The sequence below is a fragment of the Neovison vison genome, chromosome 3 (genome assembly GCF_020171115.1).
Source record: "Neovison vison isolate M4711 chromosome 3, ASM_NN_V1, whole genome shotgun sequence".
Lineage (NCBI taxonomy): Eukaryota > Metazoa > Chordata > Mammalia > Carnivora > Mustelidae > Neogale > Neogale vison.
This window is the reverse complement of record NC_058093.1, coordinates 131,794,096-131,810,735: the sequence shown is the minus strand read 5'-3', so window position 1 is coordinate 131,810,735 and position 16,640 is coordinate 131,794,096. Positions and strand designations below refer to the sequence as shown.

General features: G+C 42.1%; 1 protein-coding gene across 2 annotated transcripts in view; it reads left to right on the top strand.

The window, feature by feature from the left end:
- Window positions 1-552: 552 nt before the first annotated feature.
- DOK6 (docking protein 6) overlaps window positions 553-16,640 on the top strand; it is a 372,760-nt gene continuing 356,672 nt past the window's right edge. For both annotated transcript variants that reach the window (XM_044242827.1, XM_044242828.1), the window contains exon 1: window positions 553-770. In XM_044242827.1, the coding sequence (XP_044098762.1) occupies window positions 705-770 (66 nt within the window). In that variant the 5' untranslated portion in view covers window positions 553-704. The remainder of the gene's footprint in view (window positions 771-16,640) is intronic.

Genomic DNA, 16,640 nt, shown 5'->3' with positions numbered 1-16,640 from the left:
CTCTTTGCGAGCATCCCCGCCGCCCTTTCCCCGGTGTCCAGCTGGGGAGTGGACTCTGAGAGCCCCGGAATGAGGAGCCGTGTCCTCAGGAATCCCGCACCCGGGAGAGCAATGCGGGCAGAGGGAGCCGGGTGGGGGGCGGAGGGTGCGACCCCGGGCGCGGGGAGGGCAGGAGCTCCCCGCCCGAGTTGCGAGGGATGAAGCGAGTCTTGCGAGCATCTCCGAGCGCAGCCACCCCGCGGGCCAGGGGGAGGGAGCCGGGCGGGCGACTCGGCCCGCCTCCCCCGCCCCGCACCCCCCGCGCGCCCCTCCCCCCGCGCCGGGGAGCCGCGCGGGTGCGCTCCGGCCAGCTGTGCGCCGCCGAGTGAGGCGCCAGCCCGTGGGTGCTGCCGGGGGCGGCGGCGCGGTGGGGGCGCCCGCAGCTGGCGGCGGCGCGGGCCCGGCGCTCGGCTCGCGGCGGGGGGCGGAGGTGAGGACCGGAACGAGGAGGGCGGGCGCTGCTCGCGGCGCCGGGCCGCGTTCCCCGTCCGCGGCCGCCCTGCCACCAGCCCGCGTCCCCGCCGGCGGGAGCTCGGGGAAGCCGGCGGCGGCGCGGCTGTGGCGGCGGCTGGCTGGATGCGAGACCTGCGCGGACCCGGCGGCGGACGGCGGCTCTCGACTCCGGGAAGCCGATCGCGGAGGGGACGAGCCCGAACGCGCTGGCCATGGCCTCCAACTTTAACGACATAGTCAAGCAGGGATACGTGAAAATCCGCAGCAGGAAGCTGGGGGTGAGTTGCTCGCGTCGGCGCGGCCGGCTGTGGTGGGGGGCGGGGGCGGCGGGGAGAGGTGACCCGCGCGGGGACGGGGGCACAGAGGGACCCGGCCCGAAGAGCTGACAGCCCGCTTGTTGCTCGGCGGGTGTGGGGACCCGCACCTGCCTCGGGGGGCTCGAGGATTCCGGGAGCGCCCGGGTCCCCATCCTCATGTGCACGGCGCTGGTGGGGACCAGACTGGGAAGTCGTGTAGACGAAAGGGACTGTCCGTTTTAAGATGAATTTGCCTCGGCGGGGCCTTCTGTATATACAGTGCAGCCCACAGCGCTCTGTTCTCAAAGTGTGCGCCTTCGCGGAGGCTTGCGCGGTGTGCAGGACGTGCACGGACGCGCCTGTGTGTGTATCTAGAATCACCATTTTCCAGTCCCCGCTTCCCGAGCCCATTTCGAAAATCTCTTTCGACGCCCTACCCGCGCCGCGCGTCCCCGCCGTAGACGGCCAGCGACTTGACTGCGCCCTGAGCGGCTGCCCAGTGGCCGGCTCCTTGGCCCTTTGCGCGCCCGGACAGGTGTACCTGCGCCCGTGTGCAGGCAGGTGTGTGCTCACGGCCGCTGACACGGCAGCGTTCGCGACGGCAAAGTTTATGGAGACCTTGTAGTTTTTTCGTGAAACATGTTCCGCCTGACTTGGGAGAGGAACAGTGCAGAGCCCCCCGGGGGTTCAGAAGTTCTCTAGTGTCCAGACGGGGAGGTAAGAGGGACGCGCCGACGGTCTCCGAGGACCCGGTGTGGAGCCGCGAGGCGGGAGGGGCGGGGCGGGCGCGGGGAGCGGAGGCGCGACGCTCGCGGGTCGCGGTGGGGGCCGTGGGGCCCGCGCGCGCCACGGGAGGTGGCCGACCCGGAACGACCTTGGCAGGCCGGACCAGGGCAGGAAGGAAAGCTCGGTGTTGGGGGGCGAAAGGGCCCCTTACCCGGATTCCCTGGGCTGTTTCTGTACCTCCCTGTTCTCAAAGTTCCAGTTCTGCGAAGCTCCGGCATGCTGGGGCCGAGCGGCCTTGAACGAGAACATTCCCCGCGTTCTCTGCTGACTGGGTGAATCCTCCAACTTGGAAGGAAAAGGAGCGAGAAGTTCGTTTATTTCCTCACTCAGAAAGAAAGAAAGAAAAATAAGGCTAAATATATCTCTGGAGAATTGAACTAACATAGGGCAGAACCCCCCAAAGAGGACGGATCACTACGCACCCAGGAGTCGCCTCGTCAGGAGTCGGTGGACGCAGGTGTGGGGGAGCGGGCGGGGGGAGGGGGAAAGGCAGACTTGGCTTTGGGGGCTGCCCCTTCCGGGGTTCACCCTGAAGATGCAGACTGTACCCCGAGGAGACGAGAGACCCGCTCTCGAACTTGGGCAGCTCTGCGGGAGCGGGGAGTGCCCCACGCGGGGACCGCGCCGCCGCCCACCCCGCCGCCTGGCGCCTCCGTGCGCAGCTGCGCGCCCCGGCAGGGTCGGGGAGCGGCGCGCGCTGCAGCCCCTGGGCCGGGGTGGCCGGGGCTGCTCCTGCGCAGGCGGTTGCGCCTCGCTCCTCTCCAGCGAGATAAGGAGGAGCCCGCGTGTGAAACTGCGGGTGTCCCGGAGGCTGACGGCTTCTCTCGGCCGGGACGCAGTGCTCCAATCTGTCACCCGCACCGGCCGAGCAAGAAAGAGCTGGAGGGGAGAAGCATTTCAGGAACTTGACCTTTGAAGCCTTTTGCTCTCCCGCAGGGTGCTTGCTCTTCGTTCTCGCTCTTTCCGTCTTCTCGGAATCTCAATTGTGTCTGACACCTCAAACGTTATAAACTGAGGGATGATCAGGGGAGAAGTGTATCTGCTTTCACAGAGTCACTAAGGACGTGAGAATGAATAAGGAGCGGAACCCTGAGAACCCCGCCCCTGGCCCCGGGGTCTGTAGGATTCCTCTCCCACTCCCAGCTTTCCAGGATTTCCTACAACAAAAACCGAATATGCCACCTAATTAAAATATAGGATCCAAGGAAAGAGCTTTGACTGCTTCTTGGGTAACCATGGTGTTAACAGCCTTTGAAATGTCCTCTTAAAATACCATTCCTCCTAAAGCTGTGTGCAAATACATTTGCAATCCCAAGTCCTCTCTTTCCATACTCACTGTTGAGAGAGACACCTTTGTAAAGGACACCCTTCAGAGAAAACAATAAAAAAAAATACGTTTATATATAAATTAATTTTGTCTTCCATTTTTGCTTGAAAAAGGTGAACTTCAGAGTTTGGTGTTGAAATAGTTTTGTTTTAATATTAAATCGAAATATTAAGTTAAATTAACCTCGGTTATTTTGAAGAACATTATGTATTTTAAAAACTTTAGACTTTCTATTCAGAATATTCTAGTATTCAGAAGGGTGACTTCAGATGACACAACTTCATCTACATGTTTCTGTGAACCTTAGTAAGTTAAGTGGGTCTCATAAGCTAGTGAAACTCTAAGCAGATAATGAGTCCCTTACACATGAAAATTCCTATCCCAAATCATAGAAACAGGATTTATCTAAATATTAAAATTTCATTTTCATAGTTAATAGTACATATTACTTCTTTTATGGACTCCGAACTATAGATTTTTCCGAATAAAATAATCTTAACTCAGAAGTTACATAATGATTCTCTTATGATATTTAAATATCAAAATAAAAATTCCAATGAAATATGCATAGCTATTTGATTTATGATGTACAGAACTCATGCTTTCAAAAATCAAATTTTATAATATTCTAAGGGGAAAAAAAAAACCCTTGGCATGAAGGCAGTGGCATCAGAGATTATTATGACATGAAAATATATTTTGAGGTGAAGTGTTCTACTGTAACCTTTACTCCTCATAAGTTAGTGTTCCCTGTTGTGCAGAAGGAGGGCAGAGAAGTGCTACTTGCCCTCTAGGCTGGGGGACAACCCTGATGCAGGTGCTTCCAGTTCCAAGTAGTTGAAAGAGCCCTTACCATGTGTCTTCTTAGAGAATCTAGTGCTACCTGTTGAGGCCACTTCCCTAGCCAGTTATTTGGGTGAAGTAGTAAGTATTAAACAATTTTTTAGAATGTTTGCTTTGAAACTTGTCTTGACTCATTAATCAGCCCATCTTCCATTCAGGAAAATAATTTTGAAAAAAAAATGGTATTATCCTGGATTTTACCCATGTCCTTTAAAAATATGTTTATTTGATAATTAAATTTTTATTTATTTATTTTTTAAAGATTTTATTTATTAATTTCATAGCGAGAGATCACATTTAGGCAGAGAGGCAGGCAGAGTGAGAGGGAGAAACAGGCTCCCTGCTGACCCGAGCTGAAGGCAGAGGCTTAACCCACTGAGCCACCCAGGTGCCCCAATCAAGTTTTTAAAGGCATTAAGTCATTAAACATATAACGACATGACTCTTACAGTCATTTGTTCATAGTGTGTGTTGATTTTTCATTATAACATATCACTGTTTCTAAGGATGTATTGTTTTCCTTTTCATGATTTAAAAGCACTTATAATAGTTCGATTCCTTTTGCTCTCTTAACGTTGCATGGTTAGTTTTAAAATTCACAAGATACCATGCTGGTCAGTATTTTGTATCTAAGAAAAGGTTACTGAAAACACTAAATAAAAGAAAAAAAAAGCAAAAGCATTTTGGTCAAAATTGTTTATCTCTTAGCCTTTATTACCTGTTTCCTTCTGAACACTGATAGGTTAAATTAAGTCAGCAAGGCATATACTATAAAATATCCAACCCATTCTTGGCTTGCAGATAAACTAGGAACTCAACCCAGAAACCATTAATACAACTTTACGCATGACTTATTGACTCTATAATGTAGCAAAGTTAAATGCAGCATTATGGAGGGAAATCATCATCCCTACCATTAAGTTCACTGTACACATTCACGGTACACATAGTTTGACTAATTCTGGACTCAGGCCTCACATCATTGTTTTCAAGGAATTCTGTTCAAATACATCAGTGTGAACCGTCAAGGCACATTGTACACAGACAAATAGCATTTTACAGAAATTGTTTTCTATTGCTTTTTCAAAGTCAGGTTAAGGATTTGTATTGGTGCGTGTGGGTATCAAAGGAACATCTCGAGACACAGTTGGGCGTTGCATATTCAACACATGATCAATAATTATGGAGCGTCTACTGTTTATTAGCTGGTGTGCGTGTATGTGTGTGTGTGAAAGAGAGAGAGATACTGTGAATGTCCCACTGCGAGTGTCATATTGTATTATCAGGGTTAGTAACAGTAAATACCTCCTACATCACTACTACTCATAGTACATTAGGCCAGTAATAGTCACTTTACCCCAACCTGGCTATAAGGGAAGCAGGGAAATGTAGAGGAACACATTTGGAGTGTGTGGTGAGCCCCAGTTTTATGAGCTGAACATCTATGCAGGATTTTCCCTTTTGCCTAGTCTCCATTTGCTTCAACAACTTACTATGGATTCATTTACATCTTGTCCTCTCTCCCTCCTTTGTTTTTGTTTTTGTTTTTTCTCCATCCTTGATTAGAACCTTGAGATACTTCCATCCCTGGCTTGATGATTATTGATCTTCTTTCTATAAATTCTTTGGATTTTCCTGTCCTTCCACAAAAAGTTTTCTTCTGATGATGGAAGAGAGTAGTTTTTCATGAAACATGTTTATGAAAATTTACCCCTTTACAGAAGTTCATTCACTAATATAAATGGGAATTTTCGTGGGTGCATTTGCATTTTTTTGGTTGGTTAGGCAATTAAAAATTCCTCTGGTTTTCCAAATATCTATAAAGTATTTTATGAAGAGAAATTCTATCTTGTATGACACGCATTACCAATTTTCCAGGAAGTAGATGCATTAAATATATTTAAGATAAAATATATAAATAACTTACTGATTTTGACCATTCAAAAGTTCAAAAAAACTCTCATGATCATTACTTCAGATACATATTCTCAGTCTATGGATTTAAGACATGGACATTGTATTGGGTATACTTAACCTTTTCTCTTTCTAGAATATTCTGTATCCTGGACATTGCTTTCTAAAAAGGATCATTATAGCCATGGTTATTATTTATCTCTTTCTCATTCAATATAGAATTTAGAAGGTTTGAAAAGTCTAATTATTTGAGCTATTTTTATTTTTGGTGAGTATAATTAGGAATTTATTTATTTATTTATTTATTTATTAAAAGATTTTATTTGTCAGAGAGAGAGGGGGAGAGAGCGAGCACAGGCAGACAGAGAGGCAGGCAGAGGCAGAAGCAGGCTCCCCGCCGAGCAAGGAGCCCGATGTGGGACTCGATCCCAGGACGCTGGGATCATGACCTGAGCCGAAGGCAGCTGCTTAACCAACTGAGCCACCCAGGCGTCCCTAATTAGGAATTTAATACTGTATACATTCCACTTAATTTCTTTATCTCTGTCTGTACCTATTTATATATATATATATCTGTCTGTCTATATATCTGTCTATATATATCTAATCACACAGTAGTCAAATATTTGCAAGATTTACATTGCCAGTTTCTATATCTATCTATCTATCTATCTATATATCTATATCTATATATCTCTACAAGAGTTACTGGATCTTAGAATTTTAGAGTTGAAAAAAGTGTTGTATATGTTCTGTAGAATCCCTAATATTAATTTGTTTGCAGTTGCGTGTGTGTGCACGTGATGTTTCAGGTATTTTCAGAAATTAGGGAGTTTTTTTGTCTTTTTAAAAAATCCTTATGCGTGCACATGGGCATGCCTGATGTTCTTTGAACTTTCGAGACTTAGAGCCAAAAACAAGGAAAATAAAAGTAAGCCTAACTGTAAAAATACTTTGCTGGATTTTGATATTAAATGATTATGTCTGTGCACTACCTGGGGCAAGCCGTTAAATCAGGAGTGAGATGCAAAAGTTCACATCTCAGTTTTTATCTTATGTATTTACACATGACTGCTGGCAAGGTGAATCTCAAAAGATGGCATTTCTTCAGATAACAAAGATTATACTCAGTACTCAGGGAAATCTTTTAAATGACCAAAATAAATTGTGAGTAATTTATTAGTGGATAATCACACAGTGGTCAAATATTTGCAAGATTTACATTGCCAGTTTCCTTAAATGCCTTTCAGAAGTGCTCAGTAATGGTTGATATTTAGATCAGTTGAAAATAACACACAAAAATAGTTTAATCTGAAGCCCAAGTCTTTGAAATAGGTGTGACCCATTTTTGTTGAAGTATTTTCGTTGTAATATTTTGTTCCGTTTGGATCATAATAACCCATGTGAATAATATTGACTAGGACTAAATAAGTATTCTTGTCTTTGGTCTGTTTCTGTTTACATCCTCTTCATTTTAGAGACTAAGCAAAGATAAAAGGCAAGTAATAGAAACAAAATAAAAATTTACCTGTTTTCCCGCCATCTAATGATCTTTTCTGGATTTCATAACTTTTGAAGTTTTAGCTTTCAGAAAAAAATAAATTCTATCCAATGGGACAAACTAGTTAAAAGAGAAAATAACTCTGATTCCTTTACTTCAGTGTTACTGCTTTTGTCTCATGTGACTCACAGTATTTTCTGTTTTTCTTCAAGCTCTGGTAACTTTGACCAAAGAGCTCAAGAATATAGGTAGAGAGCATTTTCACTAACGTTCTGCATAGATCTCCATTAGTTCTCTTTTACAACACAGAGCAGGATTATCCTTTGAGTACTTCGTTTTCATATTATAACACTATTCCTCAATGAGACTATACACCTGTCAGTCAAATCGAATGGAATAAGAAATGATATATCGTTATTAATGGAGAACGGGAACTCATGTACTAAAGAAATAGTCTCATGTTGTTTGAAATAAATGGTAGTTGTAATATTTGGAACATGCACAAAATATTTCTCCTGTTATTGTACTAAATTCATTGTAAAATCCTGGCTAATATTTTGGCTTACTAGTAAAATGATTGCGAGGACGAACACTTTGAAGTTTGATTTGAGGCTTCATAATAGTAACATCATCATTTTGCATTTTGCTGTATTGTTTTACGGCTTATAAAGAATTTCCACATATATTAGCTTACATAATTTTCCCAGCATGCTTTTGAAAGTATATTTAATTTTACCCTCATTTAATTTAAACTTTTATACATAAATGCAAATCCAAAGGAAGTAAAGTGAATCTGTCTGCGTTAGAGACAGACTGGATTTATCTGTGGATGTGTATACTCAAATCTAGGTATCCTAACTTCAGGTGCAGTGTCGTATCTACAATGCAACAGCTTCCACTTTGTAGTACACGTAGACAGGCAGCGACACAGCTATGTGTACTGTTCAAAGTAAATGTGTTTTCTTCAGTTGGTTGCCTGGTGTAAAGCTAATATTATCACTCACTTGACTCGACTCTGAGTTACTTACATTGCAGATGAAAGTGCTACCGGCAGGTGGGAGGTGGTGGAAATGGCTGAAGGCGATGGAAAGACAGACTTCCCGTTGTAAGCGAAGTAAGTTCTGGAAATGGAGTGCTGAGCATGGTGACTGTAGCTGACAATACAGTATTGTCTTTTTTAAAGTTCCTAGGAGAGTAGATCTTAAAAGTTCTCACGAGAAGAAAAGTTGTAACTAGCTGAGGAGATGGACATGAACTAAACTGACGTGGTGATCATTTCACGACATGTACACAAATCATTGTATTGTACACTGTAAACTTACACGATGTAAGGTATCAATTACATCTCAATAAAACTGGAAAAAATTGCTATTTAGTGAGAGGATTTATGCCACGGTAAGGAGATACTATGCGGATATTTCTCCAGGCCACTTTGAATGGACGTGATTTCATTTTCACTGTACCATTGAAAAACTGGCTAATTCCTGTTTTTGAGTACAGAAAACTGGCTCCAAAATGCAGCTGATAGTGTCTGTGTAGACTTTAAAATGTTTTTAGAAAGATTTAAACCCCTTATTCTAGCATGACCTCTGTTTATGAAAAAGGATCTTTCAAGATGATTATGTAAAAAATTATGTTTAAATTAACTTAATGAAAAATGAGTTCATTTAAAAAAGCATAATTTAAAAATATACATTTTTACTGGGATCTGGCAAATCAAAAGATGTTATGTAGTGATGTAGTCATGCGGCACACAGTGTGACATTGTTACCCAAATCCGGACACACTGGGCAGTGCTGAACCAGACCATGACCTCTGCCTCGGAGACTTGGTTGTTTATTTGTTGTGTTGCTTGCTACTTTTAAGGGGAAAGAATTGAAACAGATATACTTAAATGATATTCTCTTTCTTTTTCAGTTCTCATATTTAAAAAAGAAGTCTATATGCCATTTTGTTACTTATGTGTAGGTATTTATATAAGATATATTACATGAATAAACATGTACAGTTATTTTTCTTCTCATGATTTTTTTCCTTGTAAACATGAAATCAGTTTTCTCTGACCATTCAGTATTCTTTTAAATATGTATGTGTGTCTGTTTATGTGTATGTGTGCATACATACACAGATACATGATACACATACATATGTTATATATTAAATATAATGGTATATATTTCCAAATGACATGTAAGTCCTCATACACACACTGAATTATATACAAATATAATAGGAAGGTTAACAGGAGAAGAAAATGTTCATAAAATGTCTTAATGGCATATAAGCTAAGTTTTTATTATATAAATTCTTACATGTTCACATTATTCTTAGTTTGGATAAAAATTTGATATTAGCTGAAGTTGAAATGTAGCATATCTTTCAAAAACTATGTCTTTTAAAGGTTCTCAACCAGTACGAGAAAATTCTGTATCTCTGTTTACATAACCCTAGTGAAGTTTCTAACACACTATTCAAGAAAAAGAAGGAAAACATACTTCTTACATATTTGAACTTGCTTTGGAAAGTATGACTTCTCATTTAACTTACGAGGAAGTAGGAGTGTATCTCCCTGAATGTGTTAAGGACCTGGGGGCTGTGCTGTAGGAAGCACCTGTGTCATCATTTTCCTGGTGCTTTTATAGACTTCATTACACTTGGGAATCTTTAAGTATGAGCTCTGTTAAGTCTTCTAAACAAAGGCACGTCTAGTGCCAAACCATGCTGTTGAGTTTAACTGGAAGCCACCAAATTATGTATACATGTGAAATGTGTTTTTCCGTACATTTAAAATAACAGCTATTTAAAACTCTGATGGCTGCTTAACACATGTACTGTTGCTTTCTGATATTTTACGTGATTATCTAAATTACTTAGACCTCTGTTTAAAGAGAGTGAGCCTCAGTTATGACCGCATGTTGGAGTTGCTTCGAGAGCTTGTGCCTTTCCTCACTGATTTGGACTGGCTGGGTTGTGAGTAGGGGTACGCTTCTGAAGTCCCCCCAGGGGTTTTGACTGTGGTGCTGTGGCTGATAATCGTTATCACACAGTGAGGATTTGGGGAGAAATAAGGAAAATGTGAGATCTGTTAGAACACTGTAAACTACTAAAAACACCATTATTACTGCTGAGACTAAGGAATTGGCATTCCCAAAATAGAGAGTTATGCAATAAATCAGTCACACAATGCTAATTACTGACAGTCTGTGAGCCTTTATAATGTGAATACAAAAATGATAAAGCAGGAGTATCTTCAAGGGACAGAAATTCACTTCTGAAACAATGTGGTGGACATAACTCAGAATTTTCTAAGGACTCTGGATCATTCTTCCTGTCCGTCGGAGCGATGCCCAGCGTCCGTGGGATGCCATCAATACGGCTACTCACCAAAGACTTCCTTCTTCTCCTTTGTGTATTCTCATCTAAGCAATTACAAAACCATAGCTGTTTAAATTGTACTTCATTTAAAACTCAGTAAGTTCTGAATGATGCTGTAGTGGTTTCCTTATTGGAGAGTCAGTGCTTCAGACTTTATTAAAGGGAAAACCCTGTACCTTGGAGTCCCTTTTGTATTCTTTGTAGGTCTGGGTTTATGGCTCTGCAAGGCAGCCCCGGCTGTGTAGCACTCCTGTTGTCTCCCAGGTTTCTTTTGTTCTGCCTTTTGTTCTTTGTCTCTGAATTGAGGAGATAGAACATGAGTGGATGGGTGTGGAGAGAGAATTGGGACAATATATGGCAAATACCTACTGAGTACACTGAGACAGTGTGTGCTTTGTGGTTTGCATGGAAAGTCACCCCAAGCTGAGAAATCGTGAATAAAGAAGGCTTTGTTGTGAGTTCCGAGCAGAGGAAATAGCATACCTAATTAATAATATGTGTCTAGATGGGTGAGGGGTATTGAGGTAAAGGCCCAGAATAAAGGGTTTACAATGTTCTAAGAACCCAAGAAGTTACTAATGTATTTTATAAGAAGGGTTAATGTTCATTCTCCACCTTGCAACACCCCTGACTGTAGAATTCATTGTAGCGAAGTAGTATTTGGGCAAGAAGACCAATCAAGGGTGAGCTTCAGCGTCCTAGAAAGGCCTGTTTTACTTCTAGAGGCCAGCCAGGATTGAGAATCACTGACATAGAAGGTTGGTTTTCTTTTTTTCCTAGCACTGCAGAGAAGGAAGTCTTCTAACTATCATTGTTTGCATTGAGAAGTTAGCTGTCTTATTGTCACCTTTGGAAAATCATCAGACTTTTCCCCTCTGCCTACATTTAATGCCCTCATTTTCTGGTTTTCAGGAATTTTTCTATGTTATGTGTAAATGTAATTTTTTAAAAAAATATTTTATTTATTTATTTGACAGAGAGAGAGAGATCACAAGTAGGCAGAGAGGCAGGCGGGGGGTGGGGGGAAGCAGGCTCCCCGCTGAGCAGAGAGTCCGATGCGGGGCTCGATCCCAGGACCCTGAGATCATGACCTGAGCCGAAGGCAAAGGCTTAACCCACTGAGCCAGGCGCCCCTAAATGTAATTTTAATTCTGTTTATTATTCTTGGGTTTATAGTGCTTCTGGATTTTATGGCTTGATATGGTTCTTCAGTTCAGAAAAGTTATTTGCTATTCCCCCTCCCGTCATGTCAGTTCTGTCCATTCTTTTCTTTCCTTCCTTATTCATATGCTAAATCATTTATACCATATTTTCTGTACTTCTATGCTTTTTTATTTTTCATTCTTTTGTCACTTGAAGCTTGAGGATATTTTCATCAGATGTATCTCCCATTTCACTAATTTCCTACTCAGCTGAGAATAACCTATTAAATTTATTCATTGTAGTCTGTTTAAGTTATTTTTTCAGGTCTACAGTTTTCAGTTGATTCTGTTTTTTAGACTGTTGTGTAGAAATAAATTCTCAGTTTTGTCTTTGGTAGGCTTCAATACATTCAAGTAGATGATGTTCGTATTTGTGCAGCGTTTCCAATTGTCAACACGCAGGCTTCCCTGAGTTACCTAGCACACTGCTAACCAGAATGGAACATTCTCAGCTGGTTGAATTTTATAGTGATTTCTGTGTAGGGGAACAGAGGCCCTGTGGTCCTTCAGAAATCCACTAAGAGCCAAGAGAGTTGGCTATAGCTCTGCCTTAGTGGTGAACTGCTCTTCCTGTGGTAATTTTGCCTCTGGATGTTTTCAGACAAGTTATCTATCTGTGTAGGAGAACTAGAGTTCTAGTGAAATTGGAAAAAAAAAAAGAAGAAGATACTTGAGTGATAGGACTAAACATGGCTGGTGCAGGTAGTGTGTACGTGTGTGTGTGTGTGTGTGTGTGTGTGTGTGTGTGTAAAAACCTGCCTCTACATAAAAATGAGGGGGCAGTGAGTCAAGAAGCAGTTAGTAGCCTGCTACAGTGTTTGACTTCATGCACAAGGCCAAATATTCCTGTCCCTTTTAGCAGTAGTTTTTAATACTGGATACATATTCCAATCACAGGAGATGGTTTTTGAGGTTTTTGTGTGTTTGTTTGTTTGTTTGTTTTTCCAATGAGGCGTTCTGCTTCCAGAGATTCTTACTGCATTGCCCTCTGGGCAATGGAATTGTTTGCTATTTGTGTTTGTTTCATTTGGTATTAATCTACCCAAGCGATTCTACAATAAATGACATGCTTTTCACCAGAAAAGAATTCAAAACAAGTTGCTTATCACTATGTATTACCACGGAACCTTACTGAACTGGAATAAATTGGCATAGTGCGCCTCTGTAAGTAGTCGAATGAATTGACAACAGGAATTAGATGTTCATCATTTAGTTTTTCAGCCAGCATTTCATTCTTTTTCCATGTATTTGGAGAGCACCCCGCCAACATTGATATTTTGGATGTTGAAGATAAGAAATAATACTTCACATTATAGAAGATGAAATTCCAAAAATATTCTTTCCTCATATCTTTTGCTGCTAGGGCGTGAGAAATGAGCTAGGTATGACCAATTACATGACTGGACATTGAGTTAGTGATGAAAAGGGAAGCCCAGGATAGGAATCCTCACAGGGGACAACAGAGTAATTGTTTCTACTGGATTGATTTATTGATGCAAAAGTATAAGCAATGTAAACTGTTGTACCTACTGTCCAAAGCTAATAGCCTTGTCAAGAAACTTAAAGATTTAAGAGATCACTTATGGTTGTTCAGGCTTGAACCTGGTTGTCCAGCCTTCTACTCCTAATTTGAAGTAATGAAACATTTAATGTATTTCCTTCTATCTAAATCAGCCAGTGTCAACTTCTATTACAACTGATAGCAACTAATACTTCTGACAGATAAAATGGCATTATTGGAAGTCACCCAATTAAATTTTAGAATCACTAAAGTAATTGATTTTTAATGTAGTGCCTATGAAATGCCTTTCCTTACCAAAGTGTAAACACTAGAATTCATTTTCTTTTGTCATCATTGCCAGTTTGGACATTTAGCACACCATTCATGAATTATGCCATTCAGTCATGGAGAAGCATAGCAGCTTTGACAAGGGCAAACATTCAGACCATGTAATTAAGAGAATGTTTGTTTTAAAAGAGGGACCCACACAAACATACCCAGTGAATTTTTGACAGAAGTGCAAAAGCAAATCAGTGAAGGAAGGGTAACCTTTTCAACAAATGTTGCTGAAGCAATTGAACATCCCTGGGCAAAGTAAATGAGCCTCATCATAAACCTTACACCTGTTAACTCAAAATAGTTCAGGAACTTAGGGTAGAAAGTAAAACTATAAACTATGTGACAAAATGCAAAAGAAGATCTTTGGAAACTGGATCTGGATCAAAGAGTTCTTAGACTTGACATCAAAAGCATAAACCATAAAAGGAAAAATTGATCAATTAACCTCATCAAAATAAAAAATGTTTGCTCTGTGTAAAAGTCCATGGGGAGGATGAAAAAAAAGTTACCAAAGACTGGGAGAAAATATTCATAAACTACGTATCTCTAACAAAGAACTAGTATAGAAACTCTTAAAACTCTATGGTAAAAATTAAAAAGCAACAACAATTCAATTCGAAAATGGGCAAAAGACATGAACTGACACTTCACAAAAGTTGCTGTGCAGATGGCAAATAAGCAGAGGAACAGATGTTCAGTGTTATTAGCCATTAGAGAGATGCAAATTAAAACCACCATGAGCTATCAATACACACCTACTGGAAAGGCTAAAATAAAAACCAGTGACAACCCCAAATGCTGGCAAGGAGGCAGAGAAACTGGATCCCTCGTACATCACTGTGGGAATGAGAGGTGAGGGTTCTGATACTCTGGAGAACAATTTGGCAGTTTCTTAAACCACCGTCCTACAGCCCGTCAGCTGCAGTCTTGGACCTCTGTCCCGGAGACGTGACAACTTTCTGTTGACGCACAGATACACAGCTCTGCTGGAAACACCCCCAGACTGAAAACAAACCAGATACCCATCACGGGGTGAGGCCGAGTAAACGGTAGCATATGCGGATCCCGGGATGCTAAGGGATCAAAAGGACGAAACTATTCACTCGCACAACAGTGAGTCTCAGATTATGTTGAGTGTGTGAAGAAAAAAAAAAAAAAAAGAATTCCCAAAGGTTATAAACATGGGATTTCCTTTATGTAGTATTTTTGGGATATGAACTTGCGGAAGTGAAGACGAGGTTGGTAGCAGCCGGAGGGTAGGGACAGGGAGGCCGGAGCGGGCCCCTGTGCGGCTGTGCTGATGACAGGGCCGCGACAGGCTTCCCCGCGCTGCTGGAACCGTCCTGCATCCGACTGTGTTCCTGTGGAGATCCCGCCTGTCTTAGCCGATTAAGAGTTTTATCAGATGTTCCCATCAGGGGGAACGGAGTAACGGCGGTGCGGGGTCACCGTGTGTTACTTCTTACAGCTGCGTGTGCAACTACAAGGATCTCAGAGTGAAAAGGTGTAGTAATTAAAAAACGCAAGAGAGGTCTGGAAATGTAGCCCTATTTTACAAGCAGGATAAGGACCTTTTGGGCCCCGTTATCGTGGGAGTAGTTTAGGAAAATGGCAAGAGCACCGTCTTTACCATCCGTCAGCCTGGCTTTAATGACCGACTCTGCCAGTCAGAGTCCGGTGACCCGTGGGAAATGTCACATACCCTCGAGCCTCACTTTGCTTAATTGTCGAATGGGTGTAAGACCTCATTGTGTTTTGTAACATTACATAGATAATATTTCCCAAGATCTAAAACAGTGCTTGGTTGAGGATGTACAAAACCCTCGAGATGGCTTTTTTTAAACCAATACCGCAGACTTCTTGGGACAGCTCCTTGGAAGGGGACACACATCCCTGCAGCTCTTCTGGACTGGGGTTCCCTGAGCAAAGACAGCTTAACGTGAGTAATGCTGCAGTGAAGGAGCGAGCACAGGTATCTCTATGAGATCCTGATTTTAATTTAATTTAATTTACTGTAATCTATATCCAGAAAGAAGGATTGCTGGAATCATACAGTATATCTATTTTTAATCTCTTGAGGAACCTCCATATTGTTTCCCATCATGACTGCATCTGCATCAACTTGTATTCCAGCCGACCATGCCAAAGGCTTTCTCCCCCCCCCCCACATGTATGTCAGTCCTGGTATCTTGTCTTTTTGATGAGAGCCATTGAACAGGTATGAAGTGTGAGGTGGTATGTCCTCGTAGTTTTGATTTGCATTTCCATGATGATTCAAAGACCTTTTTGTGTACCTTTTGCCGGTTGTATGTCTTTTTTTGAAAACTGTTTAAGTTCTCTGCCCGTTTTTTTTTAAACTGTGTGGTTAGTTTTTTTTTTGCTATTGAGTTGTATGAATCCTTGATGTATTTTGGATATTATCCCCTTATTAGATGTATGCTTCACAAGTATTTTCTCCAGCTCTACAGGTTGCCTTTTGTTTTTTGTTGGTTTCTTATGCTGTGCAGAAGCTTTAGTTTGACGTAGTATTCCTCTCTCTTTGAATCGTGAAGAATATCAATGTTGATCATTTTGCAGCTGCAATTTAGTGTTCTCTGGGAAATGAGGTTTATATAAGCTACATTTGCCCACAGGACACCTTAATTACTAGGAGCCAAGTGGCTTGAACACTCCATTGACTCCAGAAACAAACAGCAGTGCAAAACCTTCTCTGCCTTTGATTCTGAGCTCTAAATGGAGCCACCTTGTCCAAATTTTAAAAAACATCATTACTTAGAAGAAGATAACATTCAGCAATATTTCAGTGAAATTTCATTTTGTGTCTTCTGAAAAGGATCACTTGGCTCCGTTCCCATCCAAAAAGTGTCATTAGGCGTTCTGATGCTCAAGGTGATAACCGGGGTACAGCTCCTTTGGAAATGGCAACAAAACTGTCCAGAGTGTAAAGTAAATAAAGTTCCAAATGAAGCATCTAAGAAGAAGTTTCAGATTTTATGCTTGCTGCTGATAAGTTCATTTCAAAAACTGAATAGAACATGAAGGGAGAGGAGAAAAATGACTTTAT